Source organism: Sciurus vulgaris (assembly GCF_902686455.1).
Source record: "Sciurus vulgaris genome assembly, chromosome: 12".
Lineage (NCBI taxonomy): Eukaryota > Metazoa > Chordata > Mammalia > Rodentia > Sciuridae > Sciurus > Sciurus vulgaris.
The window spans coordinates 50,533,847-50,556,089 of NC_136473.1; the positions used below are offsets into that span (position 1 = coordinate 50,533,847).

At 42.1% G+C, this 22,243-nt stretch overlaps 3 protein-coding genes across 18 annotated transcripts in view; 2 read left to right on the forward strand and 1 right to left on the reverse strand.

Moving 5' to 3' along the window:
* Positions 1–22,243, forward strand: part of LOC306641943 (uncharacterized protein) — a gene marked incomplete at its 5' end in the record, with an annotated part of 437,033 nt that overhangs the window by 383,229 nt on the left and 31,561 nt on the right. The window lies entirely within an intron of this gene.
* LOC306641184 (uncharacterized protein) overlaps positions 1–22,243 on the forward strand; it is a 204,142-nt gene that overhangs the window by 90,386 nt on the left and 91,513 nt on the right. The window lies entirely within an intron of this gene.
* On the reverse strand, positions 991–13,529 carry LOC306641201 (uncharacterized protein). Of its 10 annotated transcripts, none has more exons than XM_079106153.1 (8): positions 13,273–13,529; positions 12,950–13,123; positions 10,944–11,050; positions 9,409–9,546; positions 7,291–7,352; positions 6,289–6,356; positions 3,659–3,807; positions 991–1,171 (listed from the first exon to the last, which is right to left on the reverse strand). In XM_079106153.1, the coding sequence occupies exons 1-8, from the start codon at positions 13,324–13,326 to the stop codon at positions 1,006–1,008; spliced, it is 918 nt and encodes a 305-aa protein (XP_078962279.1). In that variant the 5' UTR covers positions 13,327–13,529; the 3' UTR covers positions 991–1,005. The 10 variants fall into 10 exon arrangements, with proteins under 10 accessions (XP_078962279.1, XP_078962278.1, XP_078962276.1 ...); XM_079106152.1 differs by having other exon boundaries at positions 6,289–6,359; XM_079106150.1 differs by having other exon boundaries at positions 6,289–6,362.

The following is a 22,243-nucleotide window of genomic DNA, read 5'->3' on the forward strand; positions in this document are numbered from 1 at the left end:
TACACAAAAGTATAAGAGATAATCATTCCAGAACATGGGAAGACACGCAGACCAGAGGAAAAGGGGAGCAAGCTTCACTAACAGTCCAGAAATTTCAACAACTGACCTTGCTGACAACAATGAGAACAAAATGTTGGACAAGGAATTTTAAAATTCATATTTAAAATGATTGATAAACTGTGAAAGAAGTGTAAGGCAATGAACTATAGAGAAAAATATGGAATGAGAAATACTTCAATAAAGAGAGTCAGTCTAAAAAAGAAACAAGAGAATTCCTAGAAAAGGAAGATTAATTCACACAGAAAACACATTCTCAAGCCCTGAAGGTAAAATTTATTATCTGCAAAGTAATGCTTTCAACATAGAATAGACATTAAGATACAGTGCACAGAATACAATAGAAATCTGGGATAAGATTAAGAGAACACATCTAAGAATGGCTGGTGTGGACAAAGGTACCTAAGCACAGACTAAGGGAATGAACAAGGTTTTTAAAAAGATATCAGAAAATTGCCTAAACCTTAGGAATATAATGCTCTCCAAAATATATTAAAATGAAAATGTCTAATGTACACAATGAGGATGGAAGTTTGAAAACCTGGAAGAGAAAACAGAAGGTTGCATTTTCAGGTAAGCCAATTAGAATTTCAACTAATTTATTAGTGCTGACATTAAAAGACAGGAGGGCTTCGAAACATATCTCTAATGTCTTCAAAAAACAAAAAATCAGGTGAAAACCAAGCTTATTGTATCCACCCAAACAATCCTACATAATTGAGTATGAGATAAAAACCTTCCATGATGAACAGAAAGTCAAATAATTCAATATGCAATATCCCTGGAAGAGAGTTCTCATTGGGAATTCAATCTCATTTAGAAAACACCACCACCACTTCCCAAATGCATGTACACTCAATCTCACAAGTATATTAAAATATGAAATGCATACAAATACATATTAAAACTCATCTCTTCAATATTTCCCATGACATATATACTGAAATTTCAAAATATGTATTCATATAAATATTCCAAATATTTGAAGAGGAATAGAGAAAATACCTGAGAATTCATTTTCTCTATTGCCATACTCACCTCCTTTTCATAGAATATTTGATTGCGCAGAATCTCTTCGACAATGTCCCTCTCATTGTCCATATCGATTTTTGTCCTGTGAAGTGACAGAATTTAAGTCAGTAATTGCAAAACTTCCCCTCAGTATCACCAGTAGAAAGCAAGCACTTCAAAATGTTTTCTAAAATTAGGATATTCTGCCAGACATGGTGGCAACACACCTGTTATCCGAGGAACTTGGGAGGCTGGGGCAGAAGGATTGCAAGATCCAGACCAGATTCAGCACTTTAGTGAGGCCCTAAGGAACTTACTGAGACCAAACTAAGAAGTGCTGGGGATGTGGCTTAGTGGGTAACTCCCCTGCATCCAATCCCCAAAACAAAAATCATGACAACAACTCATACTGATGGGCAAGTCAACAAGGCTCACTTTTGACTTCTCAACTCAAACCCTAAAATGAAGGAGGGCCTGGAATGAGATATTTCAAGATCTAAAGGAAAACAATTCCCAGACAAGATTCCTGTAACCAACCAAACTCTCCTTCATATCTCACAATGTAAGTCTCAACTAACACAAAAAGTCAATAATTAAGGTCCTATCAGACCTTAATGAAATTAACTTAGAATTCAACAGCAAGAAAAATAATGCAAACCATATGAACAGAAGGATTTTGAACAATACTCTTTGAAGTAAAGAATGGACCAAAGAAGAAAGAAATATTTTGAAGAAAGAAGAGAAAACATAAAAGTAATCAATATTTCTAGAGTGTTCTTTTTTGGTGCTAGGGGATTTGAACCCAGGGCCTCATGCTTGCCAGGCAAGCACTTTACCTAACTGAGCCACATCCCCACACCCCAATCAATACACCTGAGACAGTATGAAAACAATTAGTGGGAAGTGTTTACCACTGAGTACCTACAATTTTAAAAAGTAGGTCCAAATATGTAAACTCGTATGCTACAAAATCAACACCTTAGCAAAGGAAAAACTAACTGCAAAACCAGTAGAAGACAGGGGTCAAAAATGACTGGAGCAAAAATTAATGAAATTGGGAAAAAATACAAAGAGATGAAAAAACAGGGAGTTGGATACCTGAAATGATAAAGAGGATTGGTAAACACATAGTCAAACTAACCAAAGGAAGAGAGAGAAGTACAAATCCACAACAGAGATGAGAAAGGGGATAATAGCACAGATGCTTTTGAAATCCAGAGGATCATTAGAAACTATTGTGGAAATGTTAACAAACTGGAAAATCTAGAAGACACTGACAAATTTCTAGACACATATGACCTGCCCGTGTTGAGCCAGGAAGAGGCAGAAACCCTCAGACCGATATCGATTAATGAGCTTGAAACCACATTTAAAGGCCTAACAGTAAAGAAAAGACAGGACCAGTGGATTTTCAGATGAATTCTACCAGATCTTTAAAAGAGTAATAACATCAGTCTTTCTCAAATTATTCCCTAAAATTCAAAGGGCACACTCCCAGATATACTGCACGAACCCATAACCTGATACCACAACCTGATAAAGACACATCAAGGAAAGACAACTAACTACACATCAAAATCCCTGATAAAGAAGATAGATGCAAAAATTCATATGTTCAATGCAAAATGCATGCAAAAGCACAGTAAGAAGATAATACACCATGCATCTTTCTCTCAGAGATGCAAGGATGGTTTGACCTAAGGAAAATCAATAAATGTGATTCATCACTTAAACAGAATTAAGAACAGGAATCATATGACCACCCCAATAGAGGAAGGGGTCAAGAAACTACTGTGTGGGCCAAATACAGCACACTGCCTATATAGGTAAAGATTTGTGGTTGGGGGGAGGGTTTCTGGGGTGCTGGTGATCCAACTGGGGGCAACCTGTATGCTGTCCAAGCACTCTGTTGCTGAGGAACAGCCCAGCCCCTATACATGCAGGTTGGGAGGAATGTAGCCACACCCATAGGACCCAATTATCCACAGAGCAGAAAATACCAACTACCTGAGATTTTGCCAAAATAGGTTTTCCAATTTCTGATTAATAGTACGACACACCCTTCATGAAATGTTGATGTTTCCCTCAACATGTTTATATAAATATCCTTAGCATATATATTATCCTTCATGGACATATGATATATCTAAATGCAGTCACCCCTATCATATGCATGCATGTAATGATTTGAAGTCACATTTATCTGACCTGGAAGGATTCATTCTAGTAATGAAGCTTCTAAAAGAAAAGAATGATATACTTGAGATTTTGATACATGCTCAAAAATCACCCTTCAAACAGGTTTTTCAAATTCCATTTACTAATAGTGTGTAAGAACATCATTTTCCTCACATTTGCCAACATGTGAGACAACTACATGAATGATAAACTTATTAATGTAGTTGAACTATGTGTTAATATAAGTAAAGAACTGGCACCTCCCTGTTTGGCTACCTTGTTCTGAGACTCATGCAAGGAAGAATAGCCCTAACGAAGGCATAAAATTTGACAATCTTAATATAGCCCAATTTAGAATTCATTTTAAAAATTAATAACTATTATCTACTGGGAAATATTTCCATAGTCTTACTGATCATGATGTTCCTTCTCAAGAGCCAACTGCTGTTTATTGGGTTTTTGAAGTTCATCATCACTAGAGGCAGAAGCAGCAGCACCACCTTCCCACATCGCTGGGGTTTCAATTTTCTCTATTTCAGGTCCCCTGCAGTGTTGTTCATCCTTTCAGGAAAGATTGATAGTGAGGGAGATGATACTTTTCAACAAAAGGCACATTTCTGTTTTCCTTGACATTAGAACCTGGCTTTGTGGAATTGTCATGTCTTCGTTAAGTAAAAAGGAAATAGGTGCTTACTTTAATTTTCTAAATACCCTCCAATTCAGTATTTATAGATTCTGCTTCATTTCTCTTTGAGTGAAAGAAACCATGTTCCAAAAGATAAAAAGGGACATTGTTCATACTATGCTTTAATTTCATCCTCTCTTGGCACCTAATGTTTTCAATCCCCATGTGACTCACAGGAGGAAAAAGAGAACACAATTGTTGTCCTCTTCGGTCTTTAGTACCTGATCTGACATTCGAGAGACAGATTAGAGAACATGACTTCATGGGGCTTCAGGAGCCATAGGCAGATTTCCCGATTCCACACTAAGCTACTCTTTCCACCACTGCCTTTAACACTTTTCTCATTTGGCTTCTGGGGTTTTAAAAATGGGAATGGTTGTCACTGAAGTTAAGGCCAAAGTTACCACAGAACGAGGGACAGAGTGAAACTGCAGAGTTGCTAATACACAACACTGGAAAATGAGCTTGTTTTCTGATTTCACAATCAATAACCATCAGTAAAATCACACAGCCTGAGGATGTGGAAATATCTAGCTTGATATTCTACTTATAATATGGGAAAAACCAAGAAAGTTTAAATGATCCCATCCACACTCCTAGTGTCGTGACTTACCATTTTATGGGAAAAACCCCAAGGGAATAATTCCATTGATTCCACTATGCTGGGTCAGAAATTTCATCAAATCATTCAGATAAATTTCATCCCATCAGATACATTACATGTGTAATTTACGTTAAGTAATTGGATGTATTGGAGAACAATAGGAAGCCTCATCTAGTTATCTCTTACATAATATCTCTCAATGGGTGTTCTTTGTTTTTGTGTTTCTATCTATAAAACTCAGTGTACCTTAAACCTTGTCTTCTAACGTGGAAGTCACGTACCAAGTGTTTGGCTGGGGGTGTGTGCTCCTAATGTGATGAAACCACACATGTCTAAATTTACCCATCTTTTTATAACACCACCATGTAAACAGCTGATTCAAAAAAATGCAAGAGACTGGTGTTTTTTTTTAAAGTGTGGAAGCATATACAGTTGTTTCTAAATATTTAAAGTCATGCTGGAACTATCCTTTCAAAATTTTGACAAACACTGAAAATCTGTAACTATGAAAGCACAACAAATGTATACAATATGAGTTGGAATGCTCAAATGGAAATACATTTAATGATGTAAGAAAATCATGTATACAGATCAATCAAAAAACCCCACAAAACTCATGGGACTGGTGATTTCTGAAAAGTGTGGCAGCATAAATATTTGTTTCCCTGACTCCCACCTCAGTCCAATGCTCACTGGTCCCAGGGTTTTCAGGACCTGCCAATTTCTTCACCAGTACACCACCCCCTCACTAATCTCCCAACCCTCCAGTCCCCCAACCAAGCTCACTGCTCTGCCTACTAGACCCTTAGCTTCACTATCAGCCCACAGCCCTGCATGCCAAGCTGTCACTTGGCCAAGAGACCCACCTGGCCTGGCACAAAGGTTCAGCATCAACCAGTAGGACCGAGCACCTGGCCCTGATCCACCTGGCCCAGGAAAGCTGGGCCCCCTGGATATGGTCAGCCAGGTCCCCCTGACTTGACAAATAGCTTAGCCACCTTCCCACAATCCAGCTTGTCCCGTGTGCCACTTTACTACCAACCCCAGCCCCTTCACACCGGGCCCACAGAGCCCCACTAGTTTTTAAGTATCTAAAGTCATCCTGGAACTATGCTTTCAATATTTTGACAAAACATAAAAACCTATAACCTTGAAGCACAACAAACATTCAGAATATTAGCTGGGATGCTCAAACTGAAATACATTTTTGTATCCCTACTCACTCCTGTTGTACTTTCCCACTCTCTTCCCAATATTCTCTTGATTGTTCACTTGAATGAAAACAGTTTTTCTCTAAATCAACACAGCAAGATACTCTGAGCAAGTAACAACTCTTTACAAACCACCTCTACTACATCACTTTCCCTGTTCACAGGCCACTTGAACAAATGCCAGAACGCCTTCCCATGATTAAGGAGCAAAGATTATGACATTATGAGAATATTTCCCACAACCTGAGACTCAAATTCCCAGGGGCCCTCTGCAGTTTGTAACAATGCTAGACAAATGGAAGTCCATCCAATATACAGAGGAATTAATGCCTCCATTCCAAGGATGGACTTTGGCTACAAGTTATTGTAGATTTTAAGAATATTTTAACTTGACAACCAGCTAAAAGTGTTTTAATATTAAATATCAAACTATGATCTTTTGATTCTAAAGGGCAAGGCTCAACAGTAATTTCCCTTGGCCTTATCTTCATTATAAAAACAAAGAAAACATGATTAAAGCAGAATAGTCATTGAAAACATACCTTTAGTTCGTTCACTTCACACACATCAAGTCTTGCCTGTTCTTCCTCTGATGTCTTTCCTGCAAGTACTTCTGCTGACAAATCCATATACTTTTAATTAAAAGAAGCAATGTAGAATACCTACAAACTGAGTCTTTATAAAACTATAACAAAAGTTTCAAGACAAAGGTCTACTTTTATTTCCTCAAAGAATTTAACTTTAACCATCACCTAAATTTTTGATGTTTACATACACAAAGAAGTAATTCATTTGTAAAAAGGCACCTACTGATGCTAAAGTCACTGTATATTTCAGCAAGACCTAGTTGCCATAACACCAGAAACAGCTAAAATTGAATGCAACAGAATAAATATATTAGTTCCTAATTTAAACATCTTGAAAATACACTAAACAAAGTTTGATTCTATTCTGAAGAGAATAATCCATAATATTCATAGAATACTTCATCCTGTTGTGATGACATAAATCACTTGGCCTGTGGCATAGATAATGGTGTCACAGTATCTATTCACTAATTTTAAAATATATACTGTGAAAACTAAAAGAAACTTTTGATTTTCCATGGACTATAATTGGCTAAAATGAAACTAATGAGACAACACAACTCATAAAACTCTTTCTTACTGACCTGAAAACACAGGATTTCAAGACTAGAATGAAAATTTGGATATTTACTATAGAAAATATTGTTTCATCTTAATAAATTTTAAACCTTATATTCTTAGGTCATACTGAATAAAAAATCATCAAAAAAAACCACTGGTTCATATTTACAATAGAATTCATTCTTTGATATTTTAGTTTGCTCTTTTGTGCTTTCAATATTGTACACTTCCATTTTTATCTAGGACAGTAAACCAAGAGTAATTCACAGGGCTAGGATTGTGGCTCAGTGGCACAGTGCTTGCCTAGCACACGTGACGCACTGGGTTCACAATCCTCATCATCACACACACATACATACATAAAAGCTATTAAGAGTAATTCCTGAACAGTCTTACCTGGGTATTTATTTTGAAACATTTCACGTTGCTTTTCTTCATATGCAACAGCTATTTCTTTACTGACATGTGCAAAAAAGTAAAAAATAAAATTACTATTTTAATACTGATCTGGAAAACATTTAGCAAATATATCAAATGAATAAGACCAGATCACACAGTCAGATCTATTAACAGAACTTTATCACACAAACTTCAAGTTTCCAAAATCAACAAGTAATAAGAGGACAAAAAGGGAAAGTGAGGCAGACATAAATCAAAGACTTTATGGTTTGGCACATGATACTGGTACTTTCAATGAGGTCATGCTATCCATGACCTCTTGGGCCAGAAAGTACCCTGAACTTAGAAGAAGTTCCAGCTTCTAAACACCAGCCTATTGTTGTTAAACAAATCATTTCCCTGTGTTTTCTTTCAACAATATGGATTTTACTGCTTCAGTTCACCAGGTTGGAGATTCAATGGAATGTTATAAAACCATGCTCAGAGAAAGAGGAAAGCAAAGTAATAATTTGTTCCCTATTCTGCAGTATACAGGAATTGCAAACATGAATCAAGCTGTGTTTTCCCTCATGTTCCAATATTGATGTACTCAGAAAAGACCAAGTCCTAACTTGGGTCATCAGTTATTCTCTGAATCTAGAATTTCAGAGAAGTCAGCTACGCAATGCTTGGTAAATCAATTTATAAATGTATCATCCCATTAAACAATATAATTGTCACCTGTGATTGGGTCAATCAGTTACATCCAGGGTAGAAAAATAATGAATGTTGACACATGACATGGACTATTCCTTCTCCTTCCCTACCTATTCAAACTCTGAACCACGAGCTCTTTGTTGGAATAATGCTTAATCTTCGCATTTACATCCAGTGACTTGGAACACAAAACTGACTTTATGTGGAAAGAGTACTGAAACATGATGAAGTTTAGCTCTCTTAAATTCAAGTTTTCTTCAATTTCATAAAATTGTGCTCCATATCCTCCTCATGAGGCTAATTTTAAAATATTTGAAAAAACTTGAGGGATATATACCATTGGGAGAGTTTCATTACTACAGGAAAATGATCATTTGAGGGACAATGGAATGATGGAACCCACCCTAGGGAAAGAAGATATTACTCCTCCCATGACTAAAGAAAAAGTTCTCAACACATGCAAAGGCTCGTTGGCTGCAGACCTGGGGACACAGAAGAAACACAGGGGTGATTACCTCCTGCAACATTTCTGAAACCTATCTGAAGGTTTAGAATCATGCCTCATAGCATAACTCATCATCAAAGTCCCAAAAAATATGTCAGCTCCATGCAATTCTGACACTAAGTGAGAAAGGTCAGTTTCCTCACTGTATGTGGCTAAAATAATAGGTCCAGATGCCAATGCCTGTGATTCCACTTTGGGAATAGTGAGGAAGCATAAACGAACATGAATTCAAAAAGTGTCTAACTGAAGTCTATGCATGCATTACCATGAACAGTGAGGGGGTCTGGATCAGTTAGTGCAACCTGGCAGTAGAGCTTATTTTTTTACCTAAATGCAAGAGAAAATTTCAAGGGCATCATTGTAACAGTAGTATCAAAGGAGTGATAATGATGTCCTTTTCCTCTACCCTACTTGTGAAAGAGGGATGTTTTCCTTGACTAAAAGACAGCCCTAGCTTCTTGAAAAAATTAGGGGGGTATGGTTGAAGGTACCAGCTCTTAACAGGAAATTCACAAGATTTTTTATTAAATGGAACTAATTCAACATCAAATAGGTGACTCTATTGGAACCCCATGCAAAGGGGTTCTGGATGATATCAGGATGCGTAACCATAAGCTCTTCAAAGTCCTGAGGTAGGGCTTGGCTGTTCTGCACAGAACAAGAGAACCTGCCTAACATGCCTGAGTCCCTAGTGTCAAATCCCAACTCTTGGATGGAACGAAGTTCTGAAAGAAAACCACAACCTTTGCAATCTGACTTCTCTAACTTTGTTTAGTGATCTTGGTTTCATGGCTGCTTTGCCAAATTACCAGAACTACCAGAATTCAGCTGAAACCTGATATAGAAGGTGCAATTGTTGTAATGACTTCAATCCTCCTTTCAAATATAAAGTAGCATTTCATGTAAACACTTACAGGTTTTCACTGCAATTGACTGCATAGGACAATGCAGTCCTACCAGAGTGATCTTTCAAACACACGTCAACACCTTTTTGCAGCAGCAGCCTGACTGTTCCTTTGCTTTTGTGTCCTGCTGTGAGCATCAATGACGTTCTAAAAGAGCAGAGAAAGGATTTCACCTCAGGAACCCTAATGAAGTTATTCCAACAGCTCACCTGATCTATACTACCAATTTCATATCTTGCCTGTCCCTGTAACATTAACCATTTGCACATGCAAACAAACCTCTAGAGCACTTCAGGGTTCATGTATGTAGAAGAACTTCAGGGATAAAAGGAGGCTACAGGAAGTGTCTTGACCCACTCGGGTCATACAGTGTAGAATTTACTAATTTAATGTCCTTTGGTGCACTAGGCTGAAGTCATTTATTTGAAATAGGGAAGAACTGAAGAGAATGAGTCTCTACTATTTGCCCAGAATACATTCTTGTGCTGTAATTCATAAACAGCTGAAAATCTAAGAAATAAAACTGAACTTCAGGATTAAAATTGGAATAGTAATGATAGTAGTAATACACTGACAATATGTTTATAAGAATAATGAGTATGCTTATTAAAAATAGAGCATTACAATATTCCTGTGAAAATGGTCTTCATAATGCTGGTCATAGGTGTTTCATGTAATGATGTTGATAAAATATTGTAGGCTACAAACAATGTGCTATTGTATAAAACTTACAGCCACTTCAGAGGGCTATATTATTCTTCTCACAACAGGAAACATATTTGTTGAAAGGTAATATTACCAAGGTAGTACAACTCTCATGTAAAAACTAACAAGTAAACCCAGTCTTGTGTAAACTGAATAGTCAACTATAACTTTTCCCTTTGTCAAAAAAGTATGACTTTTCTTGAGGGAAGCCAATGATTAACTAGTTTAGGCTGTTGTTCTTAAATATCACCATTCCAATTAAGAACAACATCAAAATTTGTTAAGACTCAAAAAAGAAAACAGGAACACCAGCAGATAACAGCAATCAAATGTCCTATAAAGACACCCAAGTATCAATCCTTTTCATGAAAAGCAATTTAATTCAAACAGCATTCAAAAGACAAAATGATTTGGAACACTGCTTTAAACCTCAGAATTCTAAAGGCAAGGATAAAAAAAACAAAGGTTTAAAAATCAGATGACAAGGATGGGAAATTCAATACTCAAATGCCAATGTAAAGTAGCAATTTTCAAAGCTAATCGAAATACTATGAAATACCATTAACTAATTGGAAAAGCACAGTTGCAACAAAATCTGATGATAAATAACAAAACATCACTCTTCACTGCAATGGTAAAAGAATAATGTTGTGTGGTGTTGTGTTTCCCACCCTAAATAATTGATGACTGATGATTTATGCTGAAAGTGCTTATGATGTCCCAAACATTGTAAGAGAATCCACTTCTTCCTATTAATGGAACATTTCTGACTCATGTATTCTTACCATTTTACACCACACTAAGGTCAAAAGGAGCAGAACAGAAGTAAAATCCTGTACCTTCCATGATGATCCATCGCATGGATGCTCGCTCCCATGTCCACTAGGAATTCTGCCATTTGCTGATTGTTTTCTTTCACTGCAAGTAATAGTGGAGTGAGGCTGTCCTATAAGAAAACAGGAACACTTCAAATTCACACAGGTGTAGATTGTAACAACAGAACTGGAAATCCTATAAAGGACCATAGGAAAATGAATTTATAATAAAGAGAGAAAACACACAGTAGCTCTTCCTCCTTAGACCACTGCACTTTGACCAGTGCTGCTCCTTCCCTTTGAGGTGGCCCTCCCCTGCCTATGTTGCCAAAAGGACATTCAGCCATCTCCACAACTCACTGGAAACACTGACTGACTCCAGGAAACATTCTTTTACCATGGTACTATGCACTAATAGGATCGCTCCACACCTGACCCACACCTGTTTGAGGGCAGGGGCTTTATCCTTGACTTGGAGACAGGAACCTTAACATTTAGTAATAAAATGTTCAAGTATTTCTATTGAATGGAAGAGTTAGATGTTCATCTTCACAGCAGGGTTTCTCGTTTTATACTCTGAAGCATACTTACTTTCCCAGAAGCACTGTACCCCCACAGAAAGATTATTTGAATACCTGTTTCTGAAATATTACAAAATGGTATATTCTACAGGCAGTGAGAAAGGAATCTAACATTTCTTAATGCCTATGGGGCAACAATCATTGGTGGGAATCACTAATACTTTAGGAATTAGAGTGTCAAGGAGCTCTAATATCCGCAAGCTCTTAAATGATAATTTTCATTTCAGTTATATATAAGAGAGGCATGTACAGAAAATACTCCATGATTTTCCCAGACAGGGGAAAAGTGGAAGACCTGTCCAGTAATAATGCCTAACTGTCATGCTATCAAAAATAAAAATGAAAATCTCTCCCCCTTCCCAGTAAGGCATTACAGATTTCATAGAAGGGCTTCAACTCTTCTACAGGTGGCTCCCTCTGCCAGAAATGGACAATTTGACAGTCAATTATCTACTCGTCCCTCTTCTGTAGCACCTCCTCAACCTCACATCTGACTCCTCCTAAAATGAATCTCTGTGCATGTTTCCAACTCTTCAAGTTTCACTCACAAACAAGGAATTCATATTTTCCACAAATGTTAAAAGACCCTGTGCATATGCAAACGGAATTGGTTTTCAAAAGTCAACCAGACCCTTTTTTCTCCTTTTCCCCAACTACATAACTTTCATATAGGTCTTATTTATTTCTCATTTCTTTTACTTGCCTTTTTCCCTAACTAACCAATAAGAGATAAGTCATTTTTATAGTACTTGTCAACAGTAATGAAATGACTTGAGAGATAAGTCATTTTTATAGTACTTGTCAACAGTAATGAAATTCTGCTTGCTAATCAAAGTCTTTCTTTAGTTTGCATTTTAAGATCAAGCCCAATTCCAGGCTGGGTGCAGGGCTACACTCCTGAAGTACCAGCTGCTGAGTAGCTTTGGGTAGGAGAATAAAAATTGAAAACCTCTCTGGGGATTTTAGCAAGACTCTGCCTCATAGAAAACTAAGAGAGGACTGCTCTCCAGTATGCACAATATGTCAAAATTCATTTCACTCTCATGTATCACTACAAACAACAAATTTAAAAAGCAAATAAAAAAAGAATTAAAAACCATGAAAAAAAGTGCACAGTGGTAAAAACACCCCTGTGTTCTATCCCCAGCAACACACACACACACACACACACACACACACACACACACACACACAGTTGAAGAATATTTCCAAGGCACATGCTGGTCTCCTTGGTCTCCTGCACTGTTTTACACTTACTGGAAAAAATTGGTTCATAAGGTTGTAAAAAATTACATCTAAAATTTCTCTTCTTTTATTAAGTATTTAACTTTAAAGGAAACTGTAATTTGCAGTACTTCTTTGAAAGGATAAAATTGAAATTGTCCATGTGTATCACTATTAAAAGAAATGGATGTCAAATAACTGTAAATAAAGTTGATCTAAATATACCTTGTTTTTTGCTTCAATCATCGCCTTGTGCATAAGCAGGTTTGCTGCCACGCACGTGCTCTTACTGTAGACGGCATAGTGCAGAGCAGTGTTGCCACTGGCGTCCATCACATTTGGATCTGCATCAGACTGCAGCAAAATCATGGCACACTCCTCCGCGTGGAATTGTACAGCCTGTCAGGATTGCACCAAGGAAAGGATCATCAGTTCCAGGAATTCAAGTTTAACAGGCCACAGGTTTACCAACTAACCACATTTGAGTGAAAAAACAATGCGCCTTCATTCTAGAATTCTATTCAAACCCATCTTCAGCTACTATATACCTTAATGAGTGCTGTGCTCTTGTCATCGTCACAGATGTTGACATCATAATTCATCTTTATCAGGAGTGTCACCACTTTGGGCTGGTCATAGACACAGGCATAATGCAGAGCAGTCCTATGAAAATGAAAGGACTTTTCAGGAAGATGTACACACTATCACAAAATTAAAAATTAGTCATAAATTGGAAATTAAAGTATGTTAAATGTCACATACTTCCTCCACTTCCCAAAAAGTATTCAATTATTTTCTGCAGAAACTATACAGAAAATATCACCTATTGAAGGGACTGAGCGAGGGGCTGGTGCTATTGTGCTGAGGGTACAACCCAGGACCTCATTCATGCTAAGCAGCATGGCACCCTTGAGGTACATCCCCAGCTTAGTCTAATAGAAATAGAAGAACATGGCCTTCACTGTCGGTAGAACCTCACTTGGGGTCTTACTTTAAGTTCTGTTACTGACTGGCTATTACCTAGCCTTTCTCTTTCTCTGTCCTCACCCATCAACTGGGAATGAAGAGTAGTTACCTAATAGGATATCAAAGTGATGCATAGGAGAGAATTTAGGACAATGATTCAGAAATTGCAGGAGAAATGACAGTTCAATACTGTCTATTGTGATAACCACATCTATTGTGGTTATCAGGCTGTCTCCTATTCACAATGATAATGTCTCCATGAAGTAAAATAACAAAAGTAGACCTACTGTTCAGATAATTTGAATAAAGTATTGCAATCAGTACAAGAGGCTCTTCTTATATTTGAATATCATCACTATTGGAATTTCACTTGGAATTCATGCTATTCTACTGTTATATTTGGCAGCATTCATGAAATATTCTTCAAACTCAAAAGATCATCACGATCCATGGTGTCTTATGTTAGGTGAAATTGATACAAAGAAAACATCCATGAGACCTCCCCTCATAAGCATGGCATTTGATTAAGTTTGGCTGGTAAAATCACAGTGTACAGAAAGGACTGAATAACAAGGACAAAAATGGAAATTTTCCTTTGAGTTTCAAGAAATGTTAAAGTGAATATAACTCGGGATTCAAATAAAAATGTGACCCATTTTATTTGATAGTTATTGAATACATGAAAACTTGATGTGGCAAACTTTTAATGCCCATCTTTAAGACTGTTATATTTTAACAAAAGGTGTCATTTTTCTTTTACAATTAACTACTTTCAGAAATGCCTTGTTTTGAAAGGAGTGAGAAAACATTTCAAGTGCAATTGAGTCATATCACTTCACTTTAGTATCTCACTTTGCTACTCTGGGCAGAGTGACATGATAGTTTTAATGATGGAAGGGTCCTGAGAAACAGGACAATCTGTCTGCTACCTAACACATGGTCAGATTATGTCTGGTGAATAAATGGATTGAAAGTAATCAACGAGAATATGTGAGCTCAATATTTTTGACAACAAAATTTTTAAAATAAAATATTTGAAATACTAATGAAAATTGACTTGTATTTGTTTTCTTCAATGTCCATACTGATGCACATAAGTGATTCACATATTATCTTCACGTGTGTATTAAACTGGTACAAAGTCATAGCATACACATATGATAAAATGTACCCATATTAAAATATGAAAGTACAGATAAGGAGATTTCTTTTATGTCAGAGGTTAAAAGGTGGTAGAACATACCAAAGCCCAATCACACACGTGAAAACACAAAATTTAGAAAGCAAAATCGGGTACATGCAAGATACATACACCTGCTCTTCCTGAGGATAATTTCATTAGTAATATTCTTCCAATACAGCTTCTGCACTAAGTATAAGTACCCAGAAACTTTTGATCAAAATTTAAATTAGGGAACGTCCAAAAACATGACCTCCAAAAAGGTTAACATGCTGAAATACTAAAATTTCTGGAGGCAAAAAACAAAATATAAAACAAAGAGAAAGATACTGAATACCCACACATTCTAAAAACAAACAAGAAACCTTTCACTATTAAGAAAAGGAAATGAAATTTTCAGTTATAATTCAAATGTCTGCAAATGATGATTCTTTAAACATTCTGTATGTATTTTTGGTAACCTGAGACCAGTGAATTAGGGTAAACATGAAAAAAACTGATTTTTTTTGCAATTGATACACAAAACACATAGTCCCACTTCAGGCCATATCTATGCGAACTCCAATCATCACATATTTTTGCTTCTGACAGATGCACTCCAAATAAGTTATTAAGTCTAATGGGTTTCCATAATACATTGGTATTTGAAGCTATGTAGACATATACATTGTAAATATGTTAAAAGTACATTGATTTAGCTGCAATTTGATGACATACAGGGCATTTTGATTTTTATATTGGTAAACGGAACTTCAGAACAATTCCTCTAAGCCTTGAGGTTTGGCTCCACCTGTGAGTCTAGCAAGGCGCTCCCTAGGGTCAATCATCCCTCTTCCAAAAAGAAAGGATTTGGCATGAAAACAGCATGGTGGGGCAGTACCACTTCCAAAAACTGCAGGACACAGAGGATGAGGACGATCAAAGGTTAAAAAGCCAAATATCTCAGGGAGGGGAGATCCCCATTCTCCCTGTTCTCCCCCTGGGAACAGTCTGGAAGTTGCTCACCTGATCCACATGTTCCCCTGCAAGCTGCTTTGGCCCCGTGAAAGTGGGGTCGAGACGAATTGACCTACCGGTTCTTCTCATCCCTCTCATTGACTCCACCGTCTCCACGACGGAGCATTCGCTCCACTTTCGACACGTTACCGACAGTCACAGCCTTCAGGACGCTATTTCCAGGGACATACCCCGACCTGTACCTCCTGGAATGACCTCTGTGACAACGCCTGCACCCAAAGCCCAGGCACTCCATTGTAGTGCCGGGAGAGGGGCCCGAGGGCCCCTGCTCCTGAGTCTGCCCGGGCCAGGGAGGGACTCAGAGGTGAGACGCCCCTCCTCCCGACTCAAGGAAAAATCTCCCCTTCAATCTACAACACTTCCAACCCAGCCAGCCAATCCAGTCTGCTCACAGCGCCCCAATGGCAAAAGCTCCACAGTTTGCCAGCTGGCCAGTGGGAGACAGTTGTTGCCAGGCGTCCTTCCAAACGCCAGAGCGCGCCCCCTGCCACCATTCTGATTGGCTGGGCTGTGGAGGGTTCCTCAGCGCGCCTGCAGGTGCGTGAGGCCCTGGGCGGGGCCAACACCTGCCCAGTTTTCTTTCAAATGTCAAACTTCTTTGGCAGTTGTCCTGAGTGTTCTAGACATTCTCAGGACAGGCTTGCGCCCGGGGGGGTGGGGGGAAAGCAGCCTTTGTGTCTGGGTGGGCTCCAAGTAGGGTGGAACTTCAGAAAGCTCAAGGTCCTATCTCCACTGACACTCCCCTATCCAACTTCTTCTATGTATCCATCCCTAGCTCTGTTCCTCTGCCACAAGCTGCATGGCATACACCACACTGCATGGCCAATTTTAGCTCAAAATTTGAAGGAATATTGAAAATATCTCTCCTTCTACCATGTATACAACATAAGGGGTTCTGTAAATGAGAACATGGAAAGTGAGACGCCATGTCTACTTCATCTTACTAGGTAAGAGCATGTAAAGGAATCAATAAATGGCTCTCTCAGGCTACTCCAGAGTGGATAGGAACCCGATTTTTGTGTGGCTACTCATTCAAATGGGCTACAAACGGGCCCAGTCCAAGATTTCCAGGTCTCAGGGGCTAAGGTGGTTCAAAGAGCACAAAAAGACAACTGTTTGGTTCGGGAGAGCTCGGTCCTTGTCCACCCTCCTCCTGGGCACAGCCTGGAGGCTGCTCCCTTCCCCCACATGTCCCCCTGCAAGCGGGTTCCACCCAATTGACCTACCGGTTCTTCTCATCCCTCTCATTGACTCCACCGTCTCCACGACGGAGCATTCGCTCCACTTTCGACACGTTACCGACAGTCACAGCCTTCAGGACGCTATTTCCAGGGACATACCCCGCCCGGTACCTCCTGGAATGACCTCTGTGACAACGCCTGCACCCAAAGCCCAGGCACTCCATTGTAGTGCCGGGAGAGGGGCCCGAGGGCCCCTGCTCCTGAGTCTGCCCGGGCCAGGGAGGGACTCAGAGGTGAGACGCCCCTCCACCCGACTCAAGGAAAAATCTCCCCTTCAATCTACAACACTTCCAACCCAGCCAGCCAATCCAGTCTGCTCACAGCGCCCCAATGGCCAAAAGCTCCACAGTTTGCCAGCTGGCCAGTGGGAGGCAGTTGTTGCCAGGCGTCCTTCCAAATCGCCAGAGCGCGCCCCCTGCCACCATTCTGATTGGCTGAGCTGTGGAGGGTTCCTCAGCGCGCCTGCAGGTGCGCGAGGCCCTGGGCGGGGCCAACACCTGCCCAGTTTTCTTTCAAATGTCAAACTTCTTTGGCAGTTGTCCTGAGTGTTCTAGACATTCTCAGGACAGGCTTGCGCCCGGGGGGGTGGGGGGAAAGCAGCCTTTGTGTCTGGGTGGGCTCCAAGTAGGGTGGAACTTCAGAAAGCTCAAGGTCCTATCTCCACTGACACTCCCCTATCCAACTTCTTCTATGTATCCATCCCTAGCTCTGTTCCTCTGCCACAAGCTGCATGGCATACACCACACTGCATGGCAAATTTTAGCTCAAAATTTGAAGGAATATTGAAAATATCTCTCCTTCTACCATGTATACAACATAAGGGGTTCTGTAAATGAGAACATGGAAAGTGAGACGCCATGTCTACTTCATCTTACTAGGTAAGAGCATGTAAAGGAATCAATAAATGGCTCTCTCAGGCTACTCCAGAGTGGATAGGAACCCGATTTTTGTGTGGCTACTCATTCACATGGGCTACAAACGGGCCCAGTCCAAGATTTCCAGGTCACAGGGGCTAAGGTGGTTCAAAGAGCACAAAAAGACAACTGTTTGGTTCGGGAGAGCTCTGTCCTTGTCCAGCCTCCTCCTGGGCACAGCCTGGAGGCTGCTCCCTTCCCCCACATGTCCCCCTGCAAGCGGGTTCCACCCAATTGACCTACCGGTTCTTCTCATCCCTCTCATTGACTCCACCGTCTCCACGACGGAGCATTCGCTCCACTTTCGACACGTTACCGACAGTCACAGCCTTCAGGACGCTATTTCCAGGGACATACCCCGACCGGTACCTCCTGGAATGACCTCTGTGACAACGCCTGCACCCAAAGCCCAGGCACTCCATTGTAGTGCCGGGAGAGGGGCCCGAGGGCCCCTGCTCCTGAGTCTGCCCGGGCCAGGGAGGGACTCAGAGGTGAGACGCCCCTCCTCCCGACTCAAGGAAAAATCTCCCCTTCAATCTACAACACTTCCAACCCAGCCAGCCAATCCAGTCTGCTCACAGCGCCCCAATGGCCAAAGCTCCACAGTTTGCCAGCTGGCCAGTGGGAGGCAGTTGTTGCCAGGCGTCCTTCCAAACGCCAGAGCGCGCCCCCTGCCACCATTCTGATTGGCTGAGCTGTGGAGGGTTCCTCAGCGCGCCTGCAGGTGCGCGAGGCCCTGGGCGGGGCCAACACCTGCCCAGTTTTCTTTCAAATGTCAAACTTCTTTGGCAGTTGTCCTGAGTGTTCTAGACATTCTCAGGACAGGCTTGCGCCCGGGGGGGTGGGGGGAAAGCAGCCTTTGTGTCTGGGTGGGCTCCAAGTAGGGTGGAACTTCAGAAAGCTCAAGGTCCTATCTCCACTGACACTCCCCTATCCAACTTCTTCTATGTATCCATCCCTAGCTCTGTTCCTCTGCCACAAGCTGCATGGCATACACCACACTGCATGGCCAATTTTAGCTCAAAATTTGAAGGAATATTGAAAATATCTCTCCTTCTACCATGTATACAACATAAGGGGTTCTGTAAATGAGAACATGGAAAGTGAGACGCCATGTCTACTTCATCTTACTAGGTAAGAGCATGTAAAGGAATCAATAAATGGCTCTCTCAGGCTACTCCAGAGTGGATAGGAACCCGATTTTTCTGTGGCTACTCATTCAAATGGGCTACAAACGGGCCCAGTCCAAGATTTCCAGGTCTCAGGGGCTAAGGTGGTTCAAAGAGCACAAAAAGACAACTGTTTGGTTCGGGAGAGCTCCGTCCTTCTCCAGCCTCCTCCTGGGCACAGCCTGGAGGCTGCTCCCTTCCCCCACATGTCCCCCTGCAAGCGGGTTCCACCCAATTGACCTACCGGTTCTTCTCATCCCTCTCATTGACTCCACCGTCTCCACGACGGAGCATTCGCTCCACTTTCGACACGTTACCGACAGTCACAGCCTTCAGGACGCTATTTCCAGGGACATACCCCGCCCGGTACCTCCTGGAATGACCTCTGTGACAACGCCTGCACCCAAAGCCCAGGCACTCCATTGTAGTGCCGGGAGAGGGGCCCGAGGGCCCCTGCTCCTGAGTCTGCCCGGGCCAGGGAGGGACTCAGAGGTGAGACGCCCCTCCACCCGACTCAAGGAAAAATCTCCCCTTCAATCTACAACACTTCCAACCCAGCCAGCCAATCCAGTCTGCTCACAGCGCCCCAATGGCCAAAGCTCCACAGTTTGCCAGCTGGCCAGTGGGAGGCAGTTGTTGCCAGGCGTCCTTCCAAACGCCAGAGCGCGCCCCCTGCCACCATTCTGATTGGCTGAGCTGTGGAGGGTTCCTCAGCGCGCCTGCAGGTGCGCGAGGCCCTGGGCGGGGCCAACACCTGCCCAGTTTTCTTTCAAATGTCAAACTTCTTTGGCAGTTGTCCTGAGTGTTCTAGACATTCTCAGGACAGGCTTGCGCCCGGGGGGGGGGGGGGGGAAAGCAGCCTTTGTGTCTGGGTGGGCTCCAAGTAGGGTGGAACTTCAGAAAGCTCAAGGTCCTATCTCCACTGACACTCCCCTATCCAACTTCTTCTATGTATCCATCCCTAGCTCTGTTCCTCTGCCACAAGCTGCATGGCATACACCACACTGCATGGCCAATTTTAGCTCAAAATTTGAAGGAATATTGAAAATATCTCTCCTTCTACCATGTATACAACATAAGGGGTTCTGTAAATGAGAACATGGAAAGTGAGACGCCATGTCTACTTCATCTTACTAGGTAAGAGCATGTAAAGGAATCAATAAATGGCTCTCTCAGGCTACTCCAGAGTGGATAGGAACCCGATTTTTCTGTGGCTACTCATTCAAATGGGCTACAAACGGGCCCAGTCCAAGATTTCCAGGTCTCAGGGGCTAAGGTGGTTCAAAGAGCACAAAAAGACAACGGTTTGGTTCGGGAGAGCTCCGTCCTTCTCCAGCCTCCTCCTGGGCACAGCCTGGAGGCTGCTCCCTTCCCCCACATGTCCCCCTGCAAGCGGGTTCCACCCAATTGACCTACCGGTTCTTCTCATCCCTCTCATTGACTCCACCGTCTCCACGACGGAGCATTCGCTCCACTTTCGACACGTTACCGACAGTCACAGCCTTCAGGACGCTATTTCCAGGGACATACCCCGCCCGGTACCTCCTGGAATGACCTCTGTGACAACGCCTGCACCCAAAGCCCAGGCACTCCATTGTAGTGCCGGGAGAGGGGCCCGAGGGCCCCTGCTCCTGAGTCTGCCCGGGCCAGGGAGGGACTCAGAGGTGAGACGCCCCTCCACCCGACTCAAGGAAAAATCTCCCCTTCAATCTACAACACTTCCAACCCAGCCAGCCAATCCAGTCTGCTCACAGCGCCCCAATGGCCAAAGCTCCACAGTTTGCCAGCTGGCCAGTGGGAGGCAGTTGTTGCCAGGCGTCCTTCCAAACGCCAGAGCGCGCCCCCTGCCACCATTCTGATTGGCTGAGCTGTGGAGGGTTCCTCAGCGCGCCTGCAGGTGCGCGAGGCCCTGGGCGGGGCCAACACCTGCCCAGTTTTCTTTCAAATGTCAAACTTCTTTGGCAGTTGTCCTGAGTGTTCTAGACATTCTCAGGACAGGCTTGCGCCCGGGGGGGGGGGGGGAAAGCAGCCTTTGTGTCTGGGTGGGCTCCAAGTAGGGTGGAACTTCAGAAAGCTCAAGGTCCTATCTCCACTGACACTCCCCTATCCAACTTCTTCTATGTATCCATCCCTAGCTCTGTTCCTCTGCCACAAGCTGCATGGCATACACCACACTGCATGGCCAATTTTAGCTCAAAATTTGAAGGAATATTGAAAATATCTCTCCTTCTACCATGTATACAACATAAGGGGTTCTGTAAATGAGAACATGGAAAGTGAGACGCCATGTCTACTTCATCTTACTAGGTAAGAGCATGTAAAGGAATCAATAAATGGCTCTCTCAGGCTACTCCAGAGTGGATAGGAACCCGATTTTTCTGTGGCTACTCATTCAAATGGGCTACAAACGGGCCCAGTCCAAGATTTCCAGGTCTCAGGGGCTAAGGTGGTTCAAAGAGCACAAAAAGACAACGGTTTGGTTCGGGAGAGCTCCGTCCTTCTCCAGCCTCCTCCTGGGCACAGCCTGGAGGCTGCTCCCTTCCCCCACATGTCCCCCTGCAAGCGGGTTCCACCCAATTGACCTACCGGTTCTTCTCATCCCTCTCATTGACTCCACCGTCTCCACGACGGAGCATTCGCTCCACTTTCGACACGTTACCGACAGTCACAGCCTTCAGGACGCTATTTCCAGGGACATACCCCGACCGGTACCTCCTGGAATGACCTCTGTGACAACGCCTGCACCCAAAGCCCAGGCACTCCATTGTAGTGCCGGGAGAGGGGCCCCGAGGGCCCCTGCTCCTGAGTCTGCCCGGGCCAGGGAGGGACTCAGAGGTGAGACGCCCCTCCACCCGACTCAAGGAAAAATCTCCCCTTCAATCTACAACACTTCCAACCCAGCCAGCCAATCCAGTCTGCTCACAGCGCCCCAATGGCCAAAGCTCCACAGTTTGCCAGCTGGCCAGTGGGAGGCAGTTGTTGCCAGGCGTCCTTCCAAACGCCAGAGCGCGCCCCCTGCCACCATTCTGATT